An 18031-nucleotide genomic window follows, 5' to 3' on the forward strand; every position below is an offset into this window, starting at 1 on the left:
CCTGGGTGGCTCAGTTGGTTAAGCGACTGCCTTCGGCTCAGGTCATGATCCTGGAGTCCCTGGATCGAGTCCCGCATCGGGCTCCCTGCTCGGCGGGGAGTCTGCTTCTCCCTCTGACCCTCCCCCCTCTCATGTGCTCTCTCTCATTCTCTCTCTCTCAAATAAATAAATAAAATCTTTAAAAATATATATATATATATTTTGAATTGAATCATGATGTGCTATTCAGAGTTGTCAGGCAACTTTTAAGGTATAAGTTAACAGACATAATTTTGCTTGAAAATATTATTACAAGTTTTTTTTTGAACTTTGTAGATTGTAAAAGACAAAACAAAATGGAACCATTTTGATTATCCTTAAAGGTGTCAGCCTTAATCTTTTGAGGGTAGATTTGTTTTGTTTTGTTTTTTTTTAAAGGTTTTATTTATTTATTTGACAGAATAGCGAGAGCAGGAACACAAGCAGGGGGAGTGGGAGAGGGAGAAGCAGGCTTCCTGCCGAGCGGGGAGCCCGATGCGGGGCTCGATCCCAGGACCCTGGGATCATGACCTGAGCCGAAGGCAGACGCTTAACGACTGAGCCACCCAGGCGCCCAGATTTGAGTTTTTAAGATAAGCAGAAAGCATTCAGAACCAAATCTGTTAGTTAATAAAATAATACTCTCTCAGTTCAAAAGCAGATTTTGAATATAATATTTCTTTTCTTCTGTTGTTCTTAGATTGACGCTGAAGCAATATTGATAGTCAATAATCTTTAGATATTTGAAATGATGCATGTAAATGATAAATGATGTTTTTTATAATGATGCTTAGATGTATTAAACGAGTACCCTTGAAACAATTTTATAACTTTAGGGTTATTTTTCTTGTGTGGAAACATATTAATTGACACATTTATAAACATACTAGTATGTAAATACATTTCTTTATTGTTAACCATCTACTTTATTCTATTCTACCATACTGTATTACCATACCACACCATGCTATCCTGTATTACACCATCCTGTGCCTACTATATCTTACCATTCTGTATATCAATGAGTAACTACAGTGTCAGTACCCCAGTAGTTTTGAGGTTGATCATGATTCTGCTTTGAACATGTTGAGGTAGGTGCTTATAATATCTAAATTCATTTATTAACTAGATCATATTCAGATATTCTTAACTGTAACAAAGGTGCATATTATAACAAAGTTATATAATTCAGTATCCGATTCAGGGTCATCTATCACATATGGTATTATGTCTCTTAAGTTTCTTTCAATCTAGTACTTTTCAGTTTCTTCTCTTTTTTATAACAATAAGTTACTGGAGTGATTGACTCTGTGGCTGTGATAAAATAATAATGAAGCCACAGTTATTTTAATAAAATATCATTTCATTGGTTTTTTCTTGACTTTTATCGGTTCTAGAGGAAATAATGTAAAATTGTTTAAGAAGGGACTTGTGCAAATTGGGAAGTGTATAGAGGAAGTTGATTGTGAGTATAAAACCACATCCAGAAGAACAATTAGAGAAACTGAATTTGTTTAATCTGGAGATGATTTAGGATGATACGAAAATTGTAATACAGCACATTCATTTGTAGTTAATAACAATAAAACTGAACAACTTGGAGGAATTAAAATGTGTCAGGCATTATTCAAAGTGCTTTATGTATATAAACTTTTTAAAATTCTCACAGCAACCCATAAGGCAGATACTGCTTTGTGTGTGTGTGCCATTTTACAGATGATAAAACTGAGGCGTCTCAATGCTGAGATGTAGAGGCATTGAAATGTAGAGATTTTAAGGTCACAACTTATATAATGGAGCCAGATTTTCAAACTATGCAGCCTGACTGCAGAGTAGGCACTTTAAATATACATTTGTGCAACAAACATATATTGAACAACTGTTATATCTAAAGCACTATGCTTGAAACTCTTGGTGATCTGGAGATGATTAGGCTATGGATCCTGCCCTCAGAAAGTTTGCAGTACATACATTTTAAAGGGCTGTTACATGGAAAGGAAGTTATATCTACTATGGACAGTAGAAAGTCAAGTGATATAATAAAGACCAGAGATGAAATTTATGGTGATGTTCATTTGGTCTTAATGTAAGAAGGATGTTTATTAAGACTCATTACATGTGCTGAAGTTTTCACTACTCAGCAGGCCTGCTCTTACTGGTTATGTCTGCTTGGGATGCAATGGGCAGTTTCAGAAATTAACGTGGGCTTGGTTACTGAAAATAAGACACAGAGAATTTAAGTGACTTGCCCAAGGTCATACAGCTGTAGTGAATGTCTGAGCCGGTTTGAATACATTTTAAAATGAGGACTGAAAGCTCCAGGAGGGTGGTGATCCATCCAGCCTTTGTTATTCATTGTGGAATTCCCAACATGTAGCAGCACCTCTGGGATATAGGTAACCTTCAAGTTTTTTTTGCTGGGTAGATGAAAAGCTCTATATGCAGCCAGTTTATAGTTCATGTTAATACAAATGTTTGAAGTGAAAGATGATAAAGAATTATTTATTAATCATTATTTTTATAGTCACAGGTTTTGGAGACCTCATTCATTCATAATAATTGTTTTATATATTCTATTCTATAACCAATATTTTTTGACTTCCTGTTTTTCCAAGTTTTAAGATAGTTTTGTTACCAGGTAGCTTAATAAGGAATATGTTTCCTTTAAGTAACTTAACACTAGTAGACAGCCTTAGAGCACTTTTAACAAAACTACATACTCTTTACCATCATAATGCTGAAACTAAAATCTTTTTTTCTTTTCTGTCTGCATTTCATATCTGACCTTTTTCTGTTGTAATCCAAATAACTGAGCTTTTCTCAAGTTGTCTATTGTTGCATAAAAATCTTTTAACTTCTGTATGAGTACAGCTTATTTGAACAAAAAAGACATTGTTTGCTACAGAAAATTTCTCCACGGAGTAACTTTGTGCTACTATATTTATTTATTTATTTTTCTCTTTTTTTATTTAAACATTTTTTTATTAGCTTCAGAGATAGAATTTGGTGATTCATCAGTTGCAAATAACACCCAGTGTTCATTATATCAAGCGCCTTCCTTAATGCCCATCGCCCAATTATCCTTAAATTCAGTAAACATCCACACTCGCTGTATTTATTTTATATTCAACGATAAATTGTTTTTATAATTCCTTAAAGATAAGGGTTGTTTGATAAGGAACTATGCGTTAGAAAAAAGAACAACATGTGTATGTATTGTTAGGTTAATTATGATCATTTCTACAAAGTGACAATCTGCTCAGCTTAAATCTTTATGAGAATTTATTTATTTATTTATTTATTTATTTAGGCATGCCAGAAGAATCCAGGGAAGATACTGAATATCAACATAAGCTAAATGTGGTTAAAAAACAGTGTTTGAAGAATGATATTCATAAACTGGTCCTAGCAGCTTTGAACAGGGTATGTACAATGAAGGTTTTCTGCCTTTATATCATTAACTAGAATATGAAATTTGGGGAAATGGAAGGGTTGTTTTCACTTAAGTTTTCCATCTTCTGTTTACTATGATAGTAGGAAGTTACGTGGGTGGAGACGTAGGATGCCAATAGGGATGTAGGGGGTGAAGAGACGTATCATTCCAGCTAAGGGAAGCGTACTCTTGACTACAGACTTGGACAGGTTCTTTAAATGGCTAGTAACATAAATCCACTCCAGTCTACACAATCAGAAAGAGAACTAAAGAGCTAGATGTTCAGCTAAGCCTTATGAGTGATGTCAGGAACTATGGCTTCTGTTTTCTTTCTTTTGGCTCCTTGTCTTTCTTTTCTGGTCTGAAAGGTTCATTCCATGAAGACATACAGGGCACAACGTTAAAGTTTTCTTTGATTGCATGGGCTTACTTTCATTGCTCTCCTCAGAGATAACCTCTGAAATGGTTCAGCGTGCATGGTTTCTTCCCATTTTTCGTTATTTACATATCTGTGTACATTTGCAATAATATAGTGACTATAATCAACAATCATACTAAGTATGAAAAAAGAGGGGAATTACATTTATATTGTGGAATGCAAAAGGTATTGATGGAATTAAGATGGTTTGAAAGTTTAATGTAAGATGAATTGGTCTTTATGAAAGAGGTAAGAGTAAAGATGTAAAGAATGATTAATGTTTTCATGAAAGGAAGAGAGCAGTCAAGGTAATTAATGGAAATGATTCCTTATGATTTAGTATACTTTGAAAAATGTCATAAATTAGTTAGAGTAGCCTGCAGAGAGATCTCCTTTAAAAATTCAATTTAAACTGAACTTTATAATGTAATTGTCTATGATATATTTGAGTCATTTGTACTGGAATCTTAATATGATTTTTGAGTATAGCAATATAATGGGTTGAATTCAATCCCAGAAATATTTGATGAAAATCAGTAGGTGGAAGGAACTGTGTTAGGCATTGGGAAAACAAAAATGAACATGTTTTGTTCTATCTCATATCTCATTCGGGGTAGGGGAATAATAGCTATGCATAAACCACTCATTCTGCATTAGCACTTATGAGCTATACTAGCTTTATGGACAGTGTTCTAGGACTGTAGAGGAGGGAGCAGTTAATTTTATTCCTTGTATGTGTTGGTGAGCAGCAAGAGGTACCAAAACAGCCTTATAGATAACTGCAATTCTGGTTAGCCCATCTTTTCTGAAGTTATTGAATACGAGTCTGATAGAGTGGAAGGAGTCAGGAGTCAAGAGACCCAGCTCTACCTGTAAATACCATGATGCCGAGAAATCACTCAGTTCTCAGGTCTTACTTTCTTTTTGCTAATTAATCCCAGAAGTGGTTGAGAAACCTGCCACTTCCCCCCGCCCACCCCATTTCAACAACTGAATAATGACACTGCATCTCACTAAACAGTGACTGTCATTTGGAGGCAGGGAGTTAAGGTCAGGGGGAAACAGAAGTGACAGTGTTTTATTTTTAAAAATCTCCCCTGTGTAGTTCCCCTAATCCTTCACTACTTTTGAGAAAAAATGCTCTAAAAGAGGAATGTATGTATTTCTTTAGCTCTAAAATTCTGTCATTGCACGTCTCACTCTGAATAAATGTTACAAAGCATCAGAGATTTTAGGTCCAAATACTGCAAACATGTGAAATGAATTCCCTTTAAAAATAAGTCTATTCTTGGAAAACAGAATTCCCAATAAGGTAGAATTTGAGATTCAACTAAGATTACAATGCAAAGACTATGGAAAGTATTTATTGAAGTGAATTAGTGTGTGGATATATATGAAATTCCAGTAACATTCAGGCTGAAGTTCAAATCTGTTGTTGTTTTTATAGTTGGACTCTTGAAAAAACAGTTTGGTTGGTTGCAAAATATTGGGGTTTTATCTTCTTTAAAAACTTTGTAGGCATTTCACTGTCTTTTAGTACTGAATGTTTTAGTGGAAAAATCCAAAACCAGCTTGATTTTTTCCTCACTTTTAAATGAATGATATTTAAAGTCCCAAAGGATTCTTTTTCCTGAAGTCCAGATATTTTATTAGAATGTAACCTAATGTTAGTCCTGGACTGTGTGGTGTCTTCTTTTTAGCTCTACATTTAACCTTTTTTTTTTTCCCCCCCTGGGAAGTTTTTTTTGAATTGCAGTTGACTTAGCTGGTAGCTAGGAAAGAGGCTGGTGTGGTCATTTTCCCCCTGAGCTGACTAGCTAGCTCACTGAAGAAGCCATTTTAATTATTTATATATTCTCTGAAAAAAACTTGGAAATCTGTGGGACGTAGGCAATAAGATGTTTCCAATTAATGTCTGTAGGTGTCCTTCCATTGGCACTTCCAAAAACTTCATTTGGATAGCATTGCTAAGTATAAACTAGTAAATTGAATTTAATTTCCTTTTGAACAGCAGTACATTAAGTCACTATTTTCAAAAAGAACATTTGATGAAAGAAAAATCCATCATAAGCTTGTATGTATCATAAATATGTACATGTAACATATGTATATATATATATATTCAAATTTATGAAACTGTCAAAAATCAGATACCACTATTTTAAATTATCAATTTATTTGAGCTCCGTCATATATAATAATGTGATACTGTCATTCTCTTTTTGCATCGACAAATCACAGGTTTCCTGTTGCAAGTCATTAGTCATCATCCAACTGCACCTGTTCAGGATTAGAGGCGTTTAAGGTAGCAGAACCAGTAGTTGAATAGAAACTTGTTAGAGGGATGGTATTAAGGACAAAGATACATGCTTAGTAAATATCAGTTTAATTTTTAGCATAAAAATAAGCCTATGATGCATTTTTTAAAAAGATTTATTTATTTATTTATTTGAGAGGGAGAGGATGGGGCAGAGGCTGAAACCCAAGCAGACTCCGCTCTAAGTGTGGAGCCTGACGTGAGGCTCGATCTCACCACCCTGAGATTGCAACCCAAGTTGAAACCAAGAGTCAGATCCTCAACTGACTGTGCCACCCAGGCGCCCCAAGCCTATGATACATTTTGAGGTTAGGACTGGCTACATGATTTGTGGGGCCCAAAGCAAAATGAAAATGAAGGACTCCTTGTTTAAAAATTATTAAGAATTTCAAGACAGTGGCGGCAGAGCATTTTACCAACTGTGGGGCCCTTCTAAGCACAGAGACCTATGAGAGTGCACAGGTACACACCCATGAAGCTGGCCCTGCCTAGGAAGTAGATGTGGTGGTGCTATTAATCAAACCGAAACTTCAGAAAAGATAATCTACAGTCTAACTTTTTCTTTTTTAAGAAGATAATGAACTTTTATTTTTATTTATTTTTAAAAAGATTTTTTATTTTTATTTATTTATTTATTTATTTATTTATTTATCAGAGAGAGAGAGAGAGAGAGAGCGAGAGCACGCACAAGCAGTGGGAGAAGCTAGCTCCCCGCTGAGCAGGGAGTCTGATGCGCGTCTCGATCCCAGGACCCTGGAATCATAACCGGAGTTGAAGGCAGACGCTTAACTTACAGAGCCACCCAGGCAACCCGATGATAAACTTTTAGCTTTGAACGTCTGAGTTTAAGATACTGCTGTTTTAGCAAAGAGTAATGGGAGCTTAGCTAGAGCTTAAGAGAGTTTAAACTTGGGCTTTGAGTTATCTGCTTAAGGGTTTCTGCGTCTCAATTTTTTTCATCAATAACATAGGGCTAATGTTTCTACATTACAGAGTTGTTGTGAGGATTAAATGAGTTTAATACATATAAAGTGCTTAAGGGAATGTCTGGGCACATAGCAAGTGCTACATAGATTTTAGCGTTACTGTTGTGGTTGTTACTATTGCTGTTATGGTGACATGAACCGCATTTGTGTACAAAGTCCCATCCATGAATAGAGGGGTTTTAAGAAAAGAACTTTGGACAAAGTTTGACATTGAAAGAAGAGATTGTAAAGGAGATGGGCAAATGAATGGCTTTAAAGTTTGAGAATAATTAGGGGCGTACCATGTCATGGATATCAAAGGAGGAAAAAACAGCGGTTCAATTGTTGAAGGACTTTTTTCTTTGAGTGGTTAGAACAGCAGTCTGATTATATGAAATTAAGGGGTGGTGAGAATATAGAGGTAGTGGGTATAGATGTTTCTATTAATAAGTTTAGAAATGGAGGAGAAGTGGTAGCTTGATGGAAAGGAAAACCAATTAAGGGACACTCTCTCTCCCAGTTAGAAATTTTTCATCTCTGAGAGGGTGTTCAGCCCAAGGCCTGAACTGTGTGTGGCCATCACTCAGGGCTTACTGCAGGGACAGTGAGTCCTCTCATTTCATCCTCGTAACAACCCTGCTTTATTAGGGTCAGTGGGAGGTGAGGAAGCTGAGAAGACATGAGCCATCCCTCTAGCTTCACTTTGAGCCACTTTGAATTTCTTTTATTTTTTGAATAATACCTTCTGAGTAAATACCACTTCTGAGTAAATGTTATTTCATTCATTTTTAGTAGAACTAAAATGGAGCTATTAGGTTTTAAAGTGGAAATAAGAGGCAGAATTTAAACCTAAATTTAACTGGCTCCAAGTTACTACCCAGGGAGTTGGTAAGATGAAAATAAAGACAGGAAAAAGTGTAAAGGGAGGCGAGGATAAGGTGTGTGTTGTTGAAATGATAGATGAAATGATGTACAAGCTGAGCAGTTAGGGCGTGGAGGAGAAAGGCACAGAATTAGAACCCTGTGCAAAAAACCCCACACCCTATACAAAAAAAAAAAAAAAGGTGAATGAGGACAATTGAGAGGCATTGGAGGATGAGATTGGAAAGAATGAAAGTCTGTTTGTTGACAGTATGGAAGTGAAAAAGGTTGGAGGGTAGATGGTTTTAGTGAAGAAGCTACAACAGAGCTTGAGGTCTGACTTGAAGCTCTCAGCTCCATGGTGTCCCCATGGTGGTGTCAATCAAAGATTTGGAGTAGAGATACCATGGAGCTAGTGTCTGTGAAAGCAGAAGTCCTGTGAAGGATAGCATTGTAATTTTTGAAAGGAAAACTATTAGGTGGGCATTCACATCATGGCAGAAGTTTGTAAAGCATTGTGGAAAAGCTTTACAAAAAAGCCTACCTGTCCCATGTAAGAGTTAGCTACATGTCACAGACGTCGAAAGAGGGAAGGTGTGATTGTGATTGTCCATGGTTGGAAGGTGTGTTGACTGTTTCTTCTCAATCAATGAGTAGGATAGCCTGTGGGGGGCGGGGGGGAGAAATGTCCTCTATTAGAATACCTGTAAATAATGTCAAATCATCTAGAGGAGTTGATATTAAGAAGTTAGAAGAGGGGCGCCTGGGTGGCTCAGTTGGTTAAGCAACTGCCTTCGGCTCAGGTCATGATCCTGGAGTCCCTGGATCGAGTCCCGCATCGGGCTCCCTGCTCAGCAGGGAGCCTGCTTCTGCCTCTGACCCTCCCCCCCCTCATGTGCTCTCTCTCTCTCATTCTCTCTGTCTCAAATAAATAAATAAAATCTTTAAAAAAAAAAAAACAAAGAAGTTAGAAGAGGTAGCAATGAAACTCCTGGACTCTTTTTTTTTTTTTTTTGGATCCTGAGTTTTTACAGGGACACATTTATATTCAAGTCCTAAACCTGACACATACTAGCTTTGTGACTTAAGCTCTTCTTGTTTCTGCATCTGTAAAATTTGGTGAATCTATTACATAGGCTCTTGGGGGGTAATAAATGAGATTTGGCACATAAAACACTTAAAGAGTAAATTCTCAATTAGTATCTTCTATGGTGAGAGTCAGGATTGCATTTTTCTGGTTAAGTATGTAGGCAGTGGGATTGAACATCCCCAATTTGGTCTCATCTCAGCAGTGTACAATCTGTGTGACTTTAGGAATACTGAACCCCTTTAACCCTCAGTGAACTCATTTTATAACGGGAATGATGTTGGTATGGATTTAAGATTCTTGTGAATAGAAAATGCATGTAAAGTACTTAGTACAGAATAGACACTCAGTAAGCATTAAAATGGTAGCTCTTATCCTTAATAATAACTAAAAAGTAATTAGTAATACAAGGCAAAAATCAAGGAAAATAATCTTTATCTAGACTACCTAGTTTATAGTTTATTAGTTTGTTGCTGCCTTTAACTAAGGTAAGTATTAAGAACTCATTTTAAATAGCAAATATTAATTGTCCTTTTGATTTTAGTTCATTGGAAATCCTGGGATTCAGAAATGTGGGCTGAAAGTAATTTCTTCTATAGCACATTCTCCGGATGCGTTAGAAGTATTATCCTTGGAAGGTGCTATTGATTCAGTGCTTCACACACTGCAGATGTATCCGGATGACCAAGGTTGGTACAATTTGAACTCAGGATTTAGGATGATTCTTATAGGCCTTTAGCTGTTGGTTGGATGTCTTTAATTTTTTTCTTCAGTTTTGAGATTTAAAACAATTTTATTATTTTTTTCCTTTATTTTTTTAGAAATTCAATGTCTGGGGTTAAGTCTTATAGGATGCTTGATTACAAAGAAGAATTTATGCATAAGAACTGGGCATCTGCTGGCAAAAATTCTGGTTTCCAGTTTACAACGATTTAAGGATACGGCCGAAGTACAGATTAAAGTATGTGCATTGTCTTGAAGGGAGTTTGGGATCTTATGAAGATTTCTCTTTCAGAGCAGTTGGTACAATTCCCACTTTGCATTAATGGAGATATTCTAGTTAATTGAAAACCATTTATCATTTTGTAGTATTTTAATTATAGAAGGTGAAGAAAATGGGGTTGAATCACTAAAGATCCTGTGTTTTGTTATAAACTCTAAAATCAGCATGTTTATTTGCCATTTGTCTTTTTCATGAAAGAGCAGAGAATATGCTAAAGAAATTCCAGCCAGCTGAGCTTTATTTGCTTGATTTTAGATAAATAGAAGTTATAATTATTCCAAAATTTGTCTTTCTCAGTGTTTTATTGTGGGCTACTTACCTCTAGTAATTTTTCTCCTTGATTTTTTTTCTTGAAATGAAATGTTTTAAACATTTTCATCAAGCAAAATTTCACATGTGATATATAATAACTGTTCCTTATAAGGAATGAAAGATATTGGCTTAGAGGAGATTAAGAAATAAATTGGCTCAGCTCCTTTTTTCCTATCATGTATTTATTTATTTTTATTGAAGTATAATTAACATATAAAATCCTATTAATTCCAGGTACACAACATGGTGATTTGATATTTTTATACATTACAAAATGATCTCCATGTTAAATCTAGTTACCATCTGTTATCATACAAAGTTATTACAAAATTATTGACTATATTCCCTATGCTCTACATAATATCCCCATGACTTATTTATTTTATAACTGGAAGTTTGTACCTCTTAATCCCCTTCACCTATTTTGCCTGCCCCTCAACCCCTTCCCACTCTGATAACCAACAGTTTGTTCCTTGTATCTTTGAGTCTGTTTCTGTTTTGCATTTTTTTTTGTTCATTTGTTTTGTTTTTCAGATTCCAAATATAAGTGAAATCATATGGTATTTGTCTTTCTCTGTTTGATTTGTTCCACTTAGATAATATCCTCTAGGTCAATCTATGTTGTTGCAAATGGCAAGATTTCAATCCTTTAATGGTTGAGTAATATCCAGTTTTGTGTGTGTGTGTGTGTATGTGTATGTGTGTATCACATCTTCTTTATCCATTCATCTATCAGTGAACACTTACGAGGTTTCCATATCTTGGCTATTGAAAATAATGCAGCAATGCACGTATGGGTGCATATATATCTTTGAATTGGTGTTTTCATTTTCTTTGGGTAAATACCCAGAAGTGGAATTGCTGGATCATATGGTATGTGTATCTTTAATTTTTTGAGGAACCTCCATAGTGTTTTCCAAAGTGGCTGCTCTAATTTCCATTTCCATCAACAGTGTACGAGGAGTCCCTTTTCTCCACATCCTTGACAACACTTGTTATTTTTTGTCTTTTTGATAATAGCCAGTCTGACAGGCATGAGGTGATATCTCACTGTGGTTTTGATTTGCCTTTTCCCTGATTGATTAATGATGTTGAGCATCTTTTCATGTGTCTGTTGACCATCTGTATGTCTTCTTTGTGAAAATGTCTATTCAAGTCCTCTACTCATTTTTAAATTTTTTTTGGCATTACATTGTATAAATTCTTTATATATTTTGGCCTTTAACCCCTTATTGGATGATACAGATATAGATACATACTCCCATTCATTAGATTTTCATTTTGCTGATGGCTTCCTTAGCTGTGCAAAAGCTTTTTAGTTTGATGTAGTCTCATTTGTTTATTTTAGCTTTTGTTGCCTTTCCCTGAAGAGTATAGTTCAAAAGAAATATTGCTGAGACCAATGTCAAAGACTTTACTGCCTATGTTTTCTTTTAGGAGTTTTATGGTTTCAGTTCTTTCATTCAAGTCTTTAATCTATTTTGAATTAATTTTTGTATATGGTGTAAGATAGTAATCCAGTTTCATTGTTTTGCATGTAGCGGGTTCAGTTTTCCCAATGCCATTCATTAAAGAGACTGTCTTTTCCCCTTTGCATATTCTTGGGTTAATTGATCATATATGTATGGGTTTATTTCTGGGCTCTCTATTCCATATCATTGACTTAAGTGTCTGTTTTCATGCCAGTACCATACTGTTTTGATTACTGTAGCTTCGTAGTATAGTTTAAAATCAGGGAGTGTGATACTTCCAACTTAATTTTTCTCTCTCAAGAGTGCTTTAGTTATTCAAGGTCTTCTGTGGTTCTATAGAAATTTTAGAGTTATTTGTTCTAGTCCTGTGAAAAATGCCATTGGTATTTTGATGGGGATTGCATTAAAGCTGTAGATTGCTTAGGGTAGTAAGAATATTTTGATAGTGTTGATTGTTTCAATCCATGGGCATCGTGTATCTTTCCATTTATTTGTGTTGTCTTTAATTTCTTTAACCAATGTTTTATAGTTTTCAGTGTACAGGTCTTTCACCTCTTTGGTTAAATTTATCTTTAGGTATTTTGTTCTTTTTGGTACAATCATAAATGGGATTGATTTCTTAATTACTCTTCCTGATAGCTCATGATTAGTTGTACAGACATAAAACCAATTTTGTACATTAATTCTGTATCCTGCAACTTTATTGAATTCATTTAATAGTTCAAATAGTTTTTTGGTGGTGTCTTTAGGGTTTTCTACTTATAATATCAATCATCTGCAAATAGTGACAGTTTAACTTCTTCCTTTTCAACTTGGATGCCTTTTATTTCTTTTTCTTGCCTAATTGCTGTGACTAGGACTTTTAAAAGTGGTGAAAGTGGACATCCTTTCCTGTTCCTGATCTTAGAGGAAAAGCTTTCAGCTTTTCACCATTGAGTATGATGTTAGCTGTGGGTTTGTCATATATGGCTTTTATTATATTGAGGTAGGTTCCTTTAGATATAGGTTTAGATATAGGTTCTTATATCTACTTTGCTGAAAGTTTTGTTTTTTTTCTAATGTTAGCAAAACAAGTAGTTTCTTTAAGAGTTTCTGCTTTGGTTGAGGGTTTTTTTTTTTTTTTTTTTTTAGTAATGGAGTTTGCAACTTTCATAAATCACACACAACAAATATTTTCGTAAATGGCAGAATTGACCAGGAGTAAAAATGTCTAGGCTCTATCCTCTGTACAGATGTTATTAGTAAATGGGATAATGTATGTAAAGATTTTAATTATAAAGTGCTGAACACACACATACTTATATTAAAAACAACAATGTGTTTTATAAATCTGCTTTTTATAATGTGCCTTAGCCTCGGACTATTAAAGCCAAGCCAGAATTGATTAAAAATAATCCTAGAGAAAGGAAATAAATTTGTACAGGTATAGAGCTCTTAGTTTACTCAGTATTAATTCATACAGGTATAAATTTTAGGATCTCTATAGTAGAGGTTGTGAACTGTTGACCAGTGGGCTGAATTTGGCCTGCCAACATATTTTATTTGGCCAGTTCCGTGTTTCTAAGTTTTTATTTTGAATTATGTGCCTTCTGCACATTTGTATTACTTGCTTTGCTGGTGCATTCACTTGAATTTGCAGGGACCTCTAGTCTAGTGGTAGGTGGAGTACATGTTCTCAGATCTGCATAAACTAAGACTACTTTTCTGATCAACTGTTGGTAAATATTTGTTGACATTCAGTATCTTAAAAGCTCAAAATAATAATTGTATTATTTAGACAATGTCATTAATATATTCAAAATAATAAAAATTTTAAAAGTTCAATTGATCTTTCAGAGCTTACTGAAGCTAAATAATAGTAAACTCAAAAGTTCGTTATTTCCTTAGAATATCTCATGAGTGGAGAGCCCAGACAACTCTTAGGAATATGTTTGAGGTGGTTCTAAAAAGTAAAGGCAAGACTGATTAGTTCTTTATAAATAATTTGCTATAAGGATGTAAACCTCAGGGTGCCTTTAGAGCTTTTCTCAAATGTACTCAACATGAATGAAATCTAGGAGCTCACATTTGTCTCCTTGGGGTTGAAATTTCAGAAGAAAGCCACACAGACACACACACACACACAGACACAAACACACACACACACACACACAGCACAGAAGAAAGGGGAAATACTGGGCTATCTAGAGAAACTAATCTGCAATCTTATAATAAAAAATACACTTTACTGACCGGTTTGAGTGTGTAACCCTGCTGATTCAGCTACTCTAATATTAATTAATATCTGGCTTTTATCCTGTAAGTATGGCTTCAGACAGGAATCTTTAAAAGCCAACTTTTAATGCATTAGGTATTTTTTCTGCTTTGCTAGACTATGGTTTGTTACCCGGCATTTTATTCTCTATGTGCCTGCTATATTTCTTAGCAATGAGAGAGCAGGGTGTGTTTATAGGATTATTTCAAGGTTTACAGCTTTTAAGTACAAACCCAATAAATACATCTACTTAGTTAAGTATCATATACAAACTCTCTGTTTTATATTATTTATTCTTTTGGCCTAGACTTGCTTATGTTATTATTTTGGTCACACTTTCAGGGATTTCAGACAATCTTGACAATACTGGAATTGTCAGTGTCTTTTTCCAAGCTGCTGGTGCATCATTCCTTTGATTCTGTGATATTCCATCAGATGTCTTCTAGTATCATGGAACAAAAGGATCAACAGGTACAGTGTTTTCCACCTATATGCTAACTGTTATGTATTTAGCTAACTCTAATCCTCATTTCCATTCTTTTTAGTTTCTAAACCTTTGTTGCAAGTGCTTTGCAAAATTAGCTTTGGATGATGAGTTAAAAAGTGTGCTGCTAGAGAGAGCATGCGATCAGAATAACAGCATCATGGTTGAATGCTTGCTTCTGTTGGGAGCGGACGCCAATGGAACAAAGGAGGCAACGTCTTTAATTTGTCAGGTAAATATTCAAGGCCTGACTTTCGTATTTTCTCTGTTATTTGACTCTACCACTGTACAGCTCTTACTTACATCCTATTGTTCTTTAATACAGAATTTACCAGTTAATTGCACAATTGCTTGTGATTAGTGGTAGGAGTTTAGATTCACAGGATTTCAGAGGCAGTAGGGTCCTTGAAGTATATCTAGTTGAATCCTTCATTTTACTTGTTTACCTACCTTGGTATGTTGATAAATAACTTTTCAAGTGTGTCTCCTACTATGCATCTCTCTACAAATTGTTCTCCAGGCACACTCTACACAGCATATGGTTTTGTTTTGATCATCTTTCAACCATTTTCTCTCTGTTTTCAGAAAATTCTCTCCCCAGGACTACTGTGTGTGTTCGTGTAGGCGGTATACTGCACACCTTGGGGATGCTGTTCACATTGACATCCCCGCCATTGGCCACCCCAGTGGTCGTGTAGCACTGTGGGCCTGCCTTCCTTCCCTCTCTTCCCTCATGCACTGGGCAAACACATCTATCTAGTTGTTCTCCTTTTCCTTCAAAATCTAACCCAAATCTCCTTCTCTAATAAAGCTCTCCCTGCACCCGTGACCTCCATATAAAATATTTACTTCTGTAAGTCCATGACAATTTAGGTACACCTCTTTATATTTTGTGAGTTATATGGAAGTAGAAATGTACAATGTTCATCTCTGTATCATCTAGAATAGCTAACTCATGGCTTTATGTACAGTATGCTTTTAGTCTGTATTTATTGAAGTGCATTATGTGTTATTTCAAGTTTGCCATTGTATACATTTTAGAGTTTATAATAGCATTCAGGTAGCACCATGTGTATTTTCTAGAAATATAATAATATTTCTAACAAAGGAATTATGTAGTGATTTAATATACATTATTAAATAACCAACAGAATGCTATATTTTCCAATAATTTAAAGTCTTACTTAATTTAATTTTCCACTTGCCTATGGATTCAATTCAATTTGCCAACTGTAAACTAAGTTAGTACTCATTAGCACTCTACATAAAAAGAAACTGATCCTGTAAGTTATTTTCATGCATAATTAATTTGTACATTAAGACCAAATACATAATCGTATTACTTAAATTTAGTCAAATTTCATTTGAGAAATCCACCTTAAAAATAGTTGCTTCTCTATTATTAAAGGTAATTAAATTATTTCCCTCAATAATGTAATACACACTTTTATTGTGTATCTTTCGTGTGATCTGCAGATCAGTGCTTAATGTTACTGGGATATGGCAAAGAACTGAAAAGAAACTTCCCCTTCACACTTTTTGTTAGGGAAATAACACCTAAAAGCACTTGAGTGCAATAATTTTACATTCCCACCAGAAACGCTTCTGACTCTTCTCTCAATTTATCCAAATCTTTCTCTACAAGCTTTTTATTTTATTCTTCTTTGCACATCCTTTGGACTTGATGCACTTATTTATATCTTTTTAAACAAAATCAGATCTTTACATCTATGGGTACATTAAATTTAAAGAATTTATCTAAGTTGCCAGAGATTTTTGCATCCAAAATATAATAAATGTTGATTAAATTTTGCAGATAGATTGAACATACATTATTTTATACTAGTGCAAAATAAGGTAGTCAATACTATTTGTATACTAATGCTGTATAATTAAGGTCTATTCAGAGCAAAGATAGAGTTAATCTTGTTAGGCTTTCTGAGGAGAATTTAATGATGCAATAGGCATGATTCCTATGGAAGAATATGGAAGATTGATACTGGGCATGAAAATGCATAAAGAGAGATCCAAAGATGAAAATCATCAAATCATGGTGGGAAGAGCTGCTATGATGAAGTCTGAATAAAAGTAATAACAAGCACTGTTAATGGTGTTCATTACCCCCTGGGCACTGCTCTGAGTCCTTTATACAATTTAACTCTTACAACAACCTTAGGAATGGGTTCTAGTATTATTTCCATTTTACAGGTAAGGAATTGAGGCACAAAAGGTTAAGTAACTTGCCTAAGGACACTCTCCTGGTAGGTAATGGCAAATCTGCCTCCCAAGTGCCTGCTTTCATCTCTTGTCTACACCATAGATGCATGATAGCGGTGGGGGCAGTAAGGGGAGGAGGGGGGGTTGTTCATTCATTCTCAAAGGCTAGTGTGAAATATTAGCCTTTAATTGTAGGCTGCATTATTTATAAATTTGAAGATGAGAGAGAAGATTGCAAAGGATCGTAAATTACAGTTTTGATAATCTTAGATTATATTCTGAATTATCTCCATTATTATTTAAATGTAAAACTGTAGTTCTGAGCAGTATTTTTTTCTTCTCATGGAGTTGAAATTACGTTCATTTTTTTTTTTTGTCTGATATACTCTTTTTTTTGAAGATTATTTATTTATTTATTTGACGGAGACAGCGAGAGCAGGAACACAAGCAGGGGGAGTGGGAAAGGGAGAAGCAGGCTTCCCGTGGAGCAGGGATCCTGATGCGGGGCTCGATCCCAGGACCCTGGGATCATGACCTGAGCGGAAGGCAGACGCTCAACGACTGAGCCACGTGGCTAGGCACCCCTGATAAACTTTCTTATATATCTCTGTCTTCATGGCACTGTATACCTAAAGTCAGCTTGGATCTTTTGGGCTCTCAAGAAGAATATACTATAAAAATGCTTGAGCAACTTCTAGGTGGAGAGCACAGTGCTAGATAAGTAGTCAAGAATATACAAGGGGTTTATTTCTAGGTGTGTATTGGGAGAGGAGAGAGGATAAAACATAAATCCTCTTAATATAAGGTAGGCAGTAAGATGTAAATTTTGCTGGGCTAAAGAGAAGGCATTTGTGATTGAGTTTTCTGGCCCCTCTGCCCCTCCCTCCTCCTTCAATCCCCCTTTTTTTCATCACTTCCTTCTTTTTAAATTTCCTGTGGACTTTTAAAGAGGATTTTAGTAATTTGTTAGTTAAATCAAATATATTTCCTAGGTATTTTTTTTAAAGATTTTATTTATTTATTTGTCAGAGAGAGAGAGAGAGAGAGAGTGAGCATGAGCAGGGGAAGAGGCAGGCAGAGGGAGAAGTAGGCTCCCTGCTGAGCAAGGAGCCGATGCAGGGCTCGATCCCAGAACTCTGGGATCATGACCTGAGCGGAAGGCAGATGCTTAACTGACTGAGCCACCCAGG

At 35.4% G+C, this 18031-nt stretch overlaps 1 protein-coding gene across 5 annotated transcripts in view; it reads left to right on the forward strand.

Moving 5' to 3' along the window:
* LRRK2 (leucine rich repeat kinase 2) overlaps window positions 1–18031 on the forward strand; it is a 138445-nt gene that overhangs the window by 31353 nt on the left and 89061 nt on the right. For all 5 annotated transcript variants that reach the window (XM_081821488.1, XM_081821491.1, XM_081821489.1 and 2 more), the window contains 5 exons: window positions 3329–3441; window positions 9644–9788; window positions 9921–10060; window positions 14483–14611; window positions 14686–14856. In XM_081821488.1, the coding sequence (XP_081677614.1) occupies window positions 3329–3441; window positions 9644–9788; window positions 9921–10060; window positions 14483–14611; window positions 14686–14856 (698 nt within the window). The remainder of the gene's footprint in view (window positions 1–3328; window positions 3442–9643; window positions 9789–9920; window positions 10061–14482; window positions 14612–14685; window positions 14857–18031) is intronic.

The sequence above is a fragment of the Leptonychotes weddellii genome, chromosome 5 (genome assembly GCF_054177405.1).
Source record: "Leptonychotes weddellii isolate Sample4059 chromosome 5, ASM5417740v2, whole genome shotgun sequence".
Taxonomy (NCBI): domain Eukaryota; kingdom Metazoa; phylum Chordata; class Mammalia; order Carnivora; family Phocidae; genus Leptonychotes; species Leptonychotes weddellii.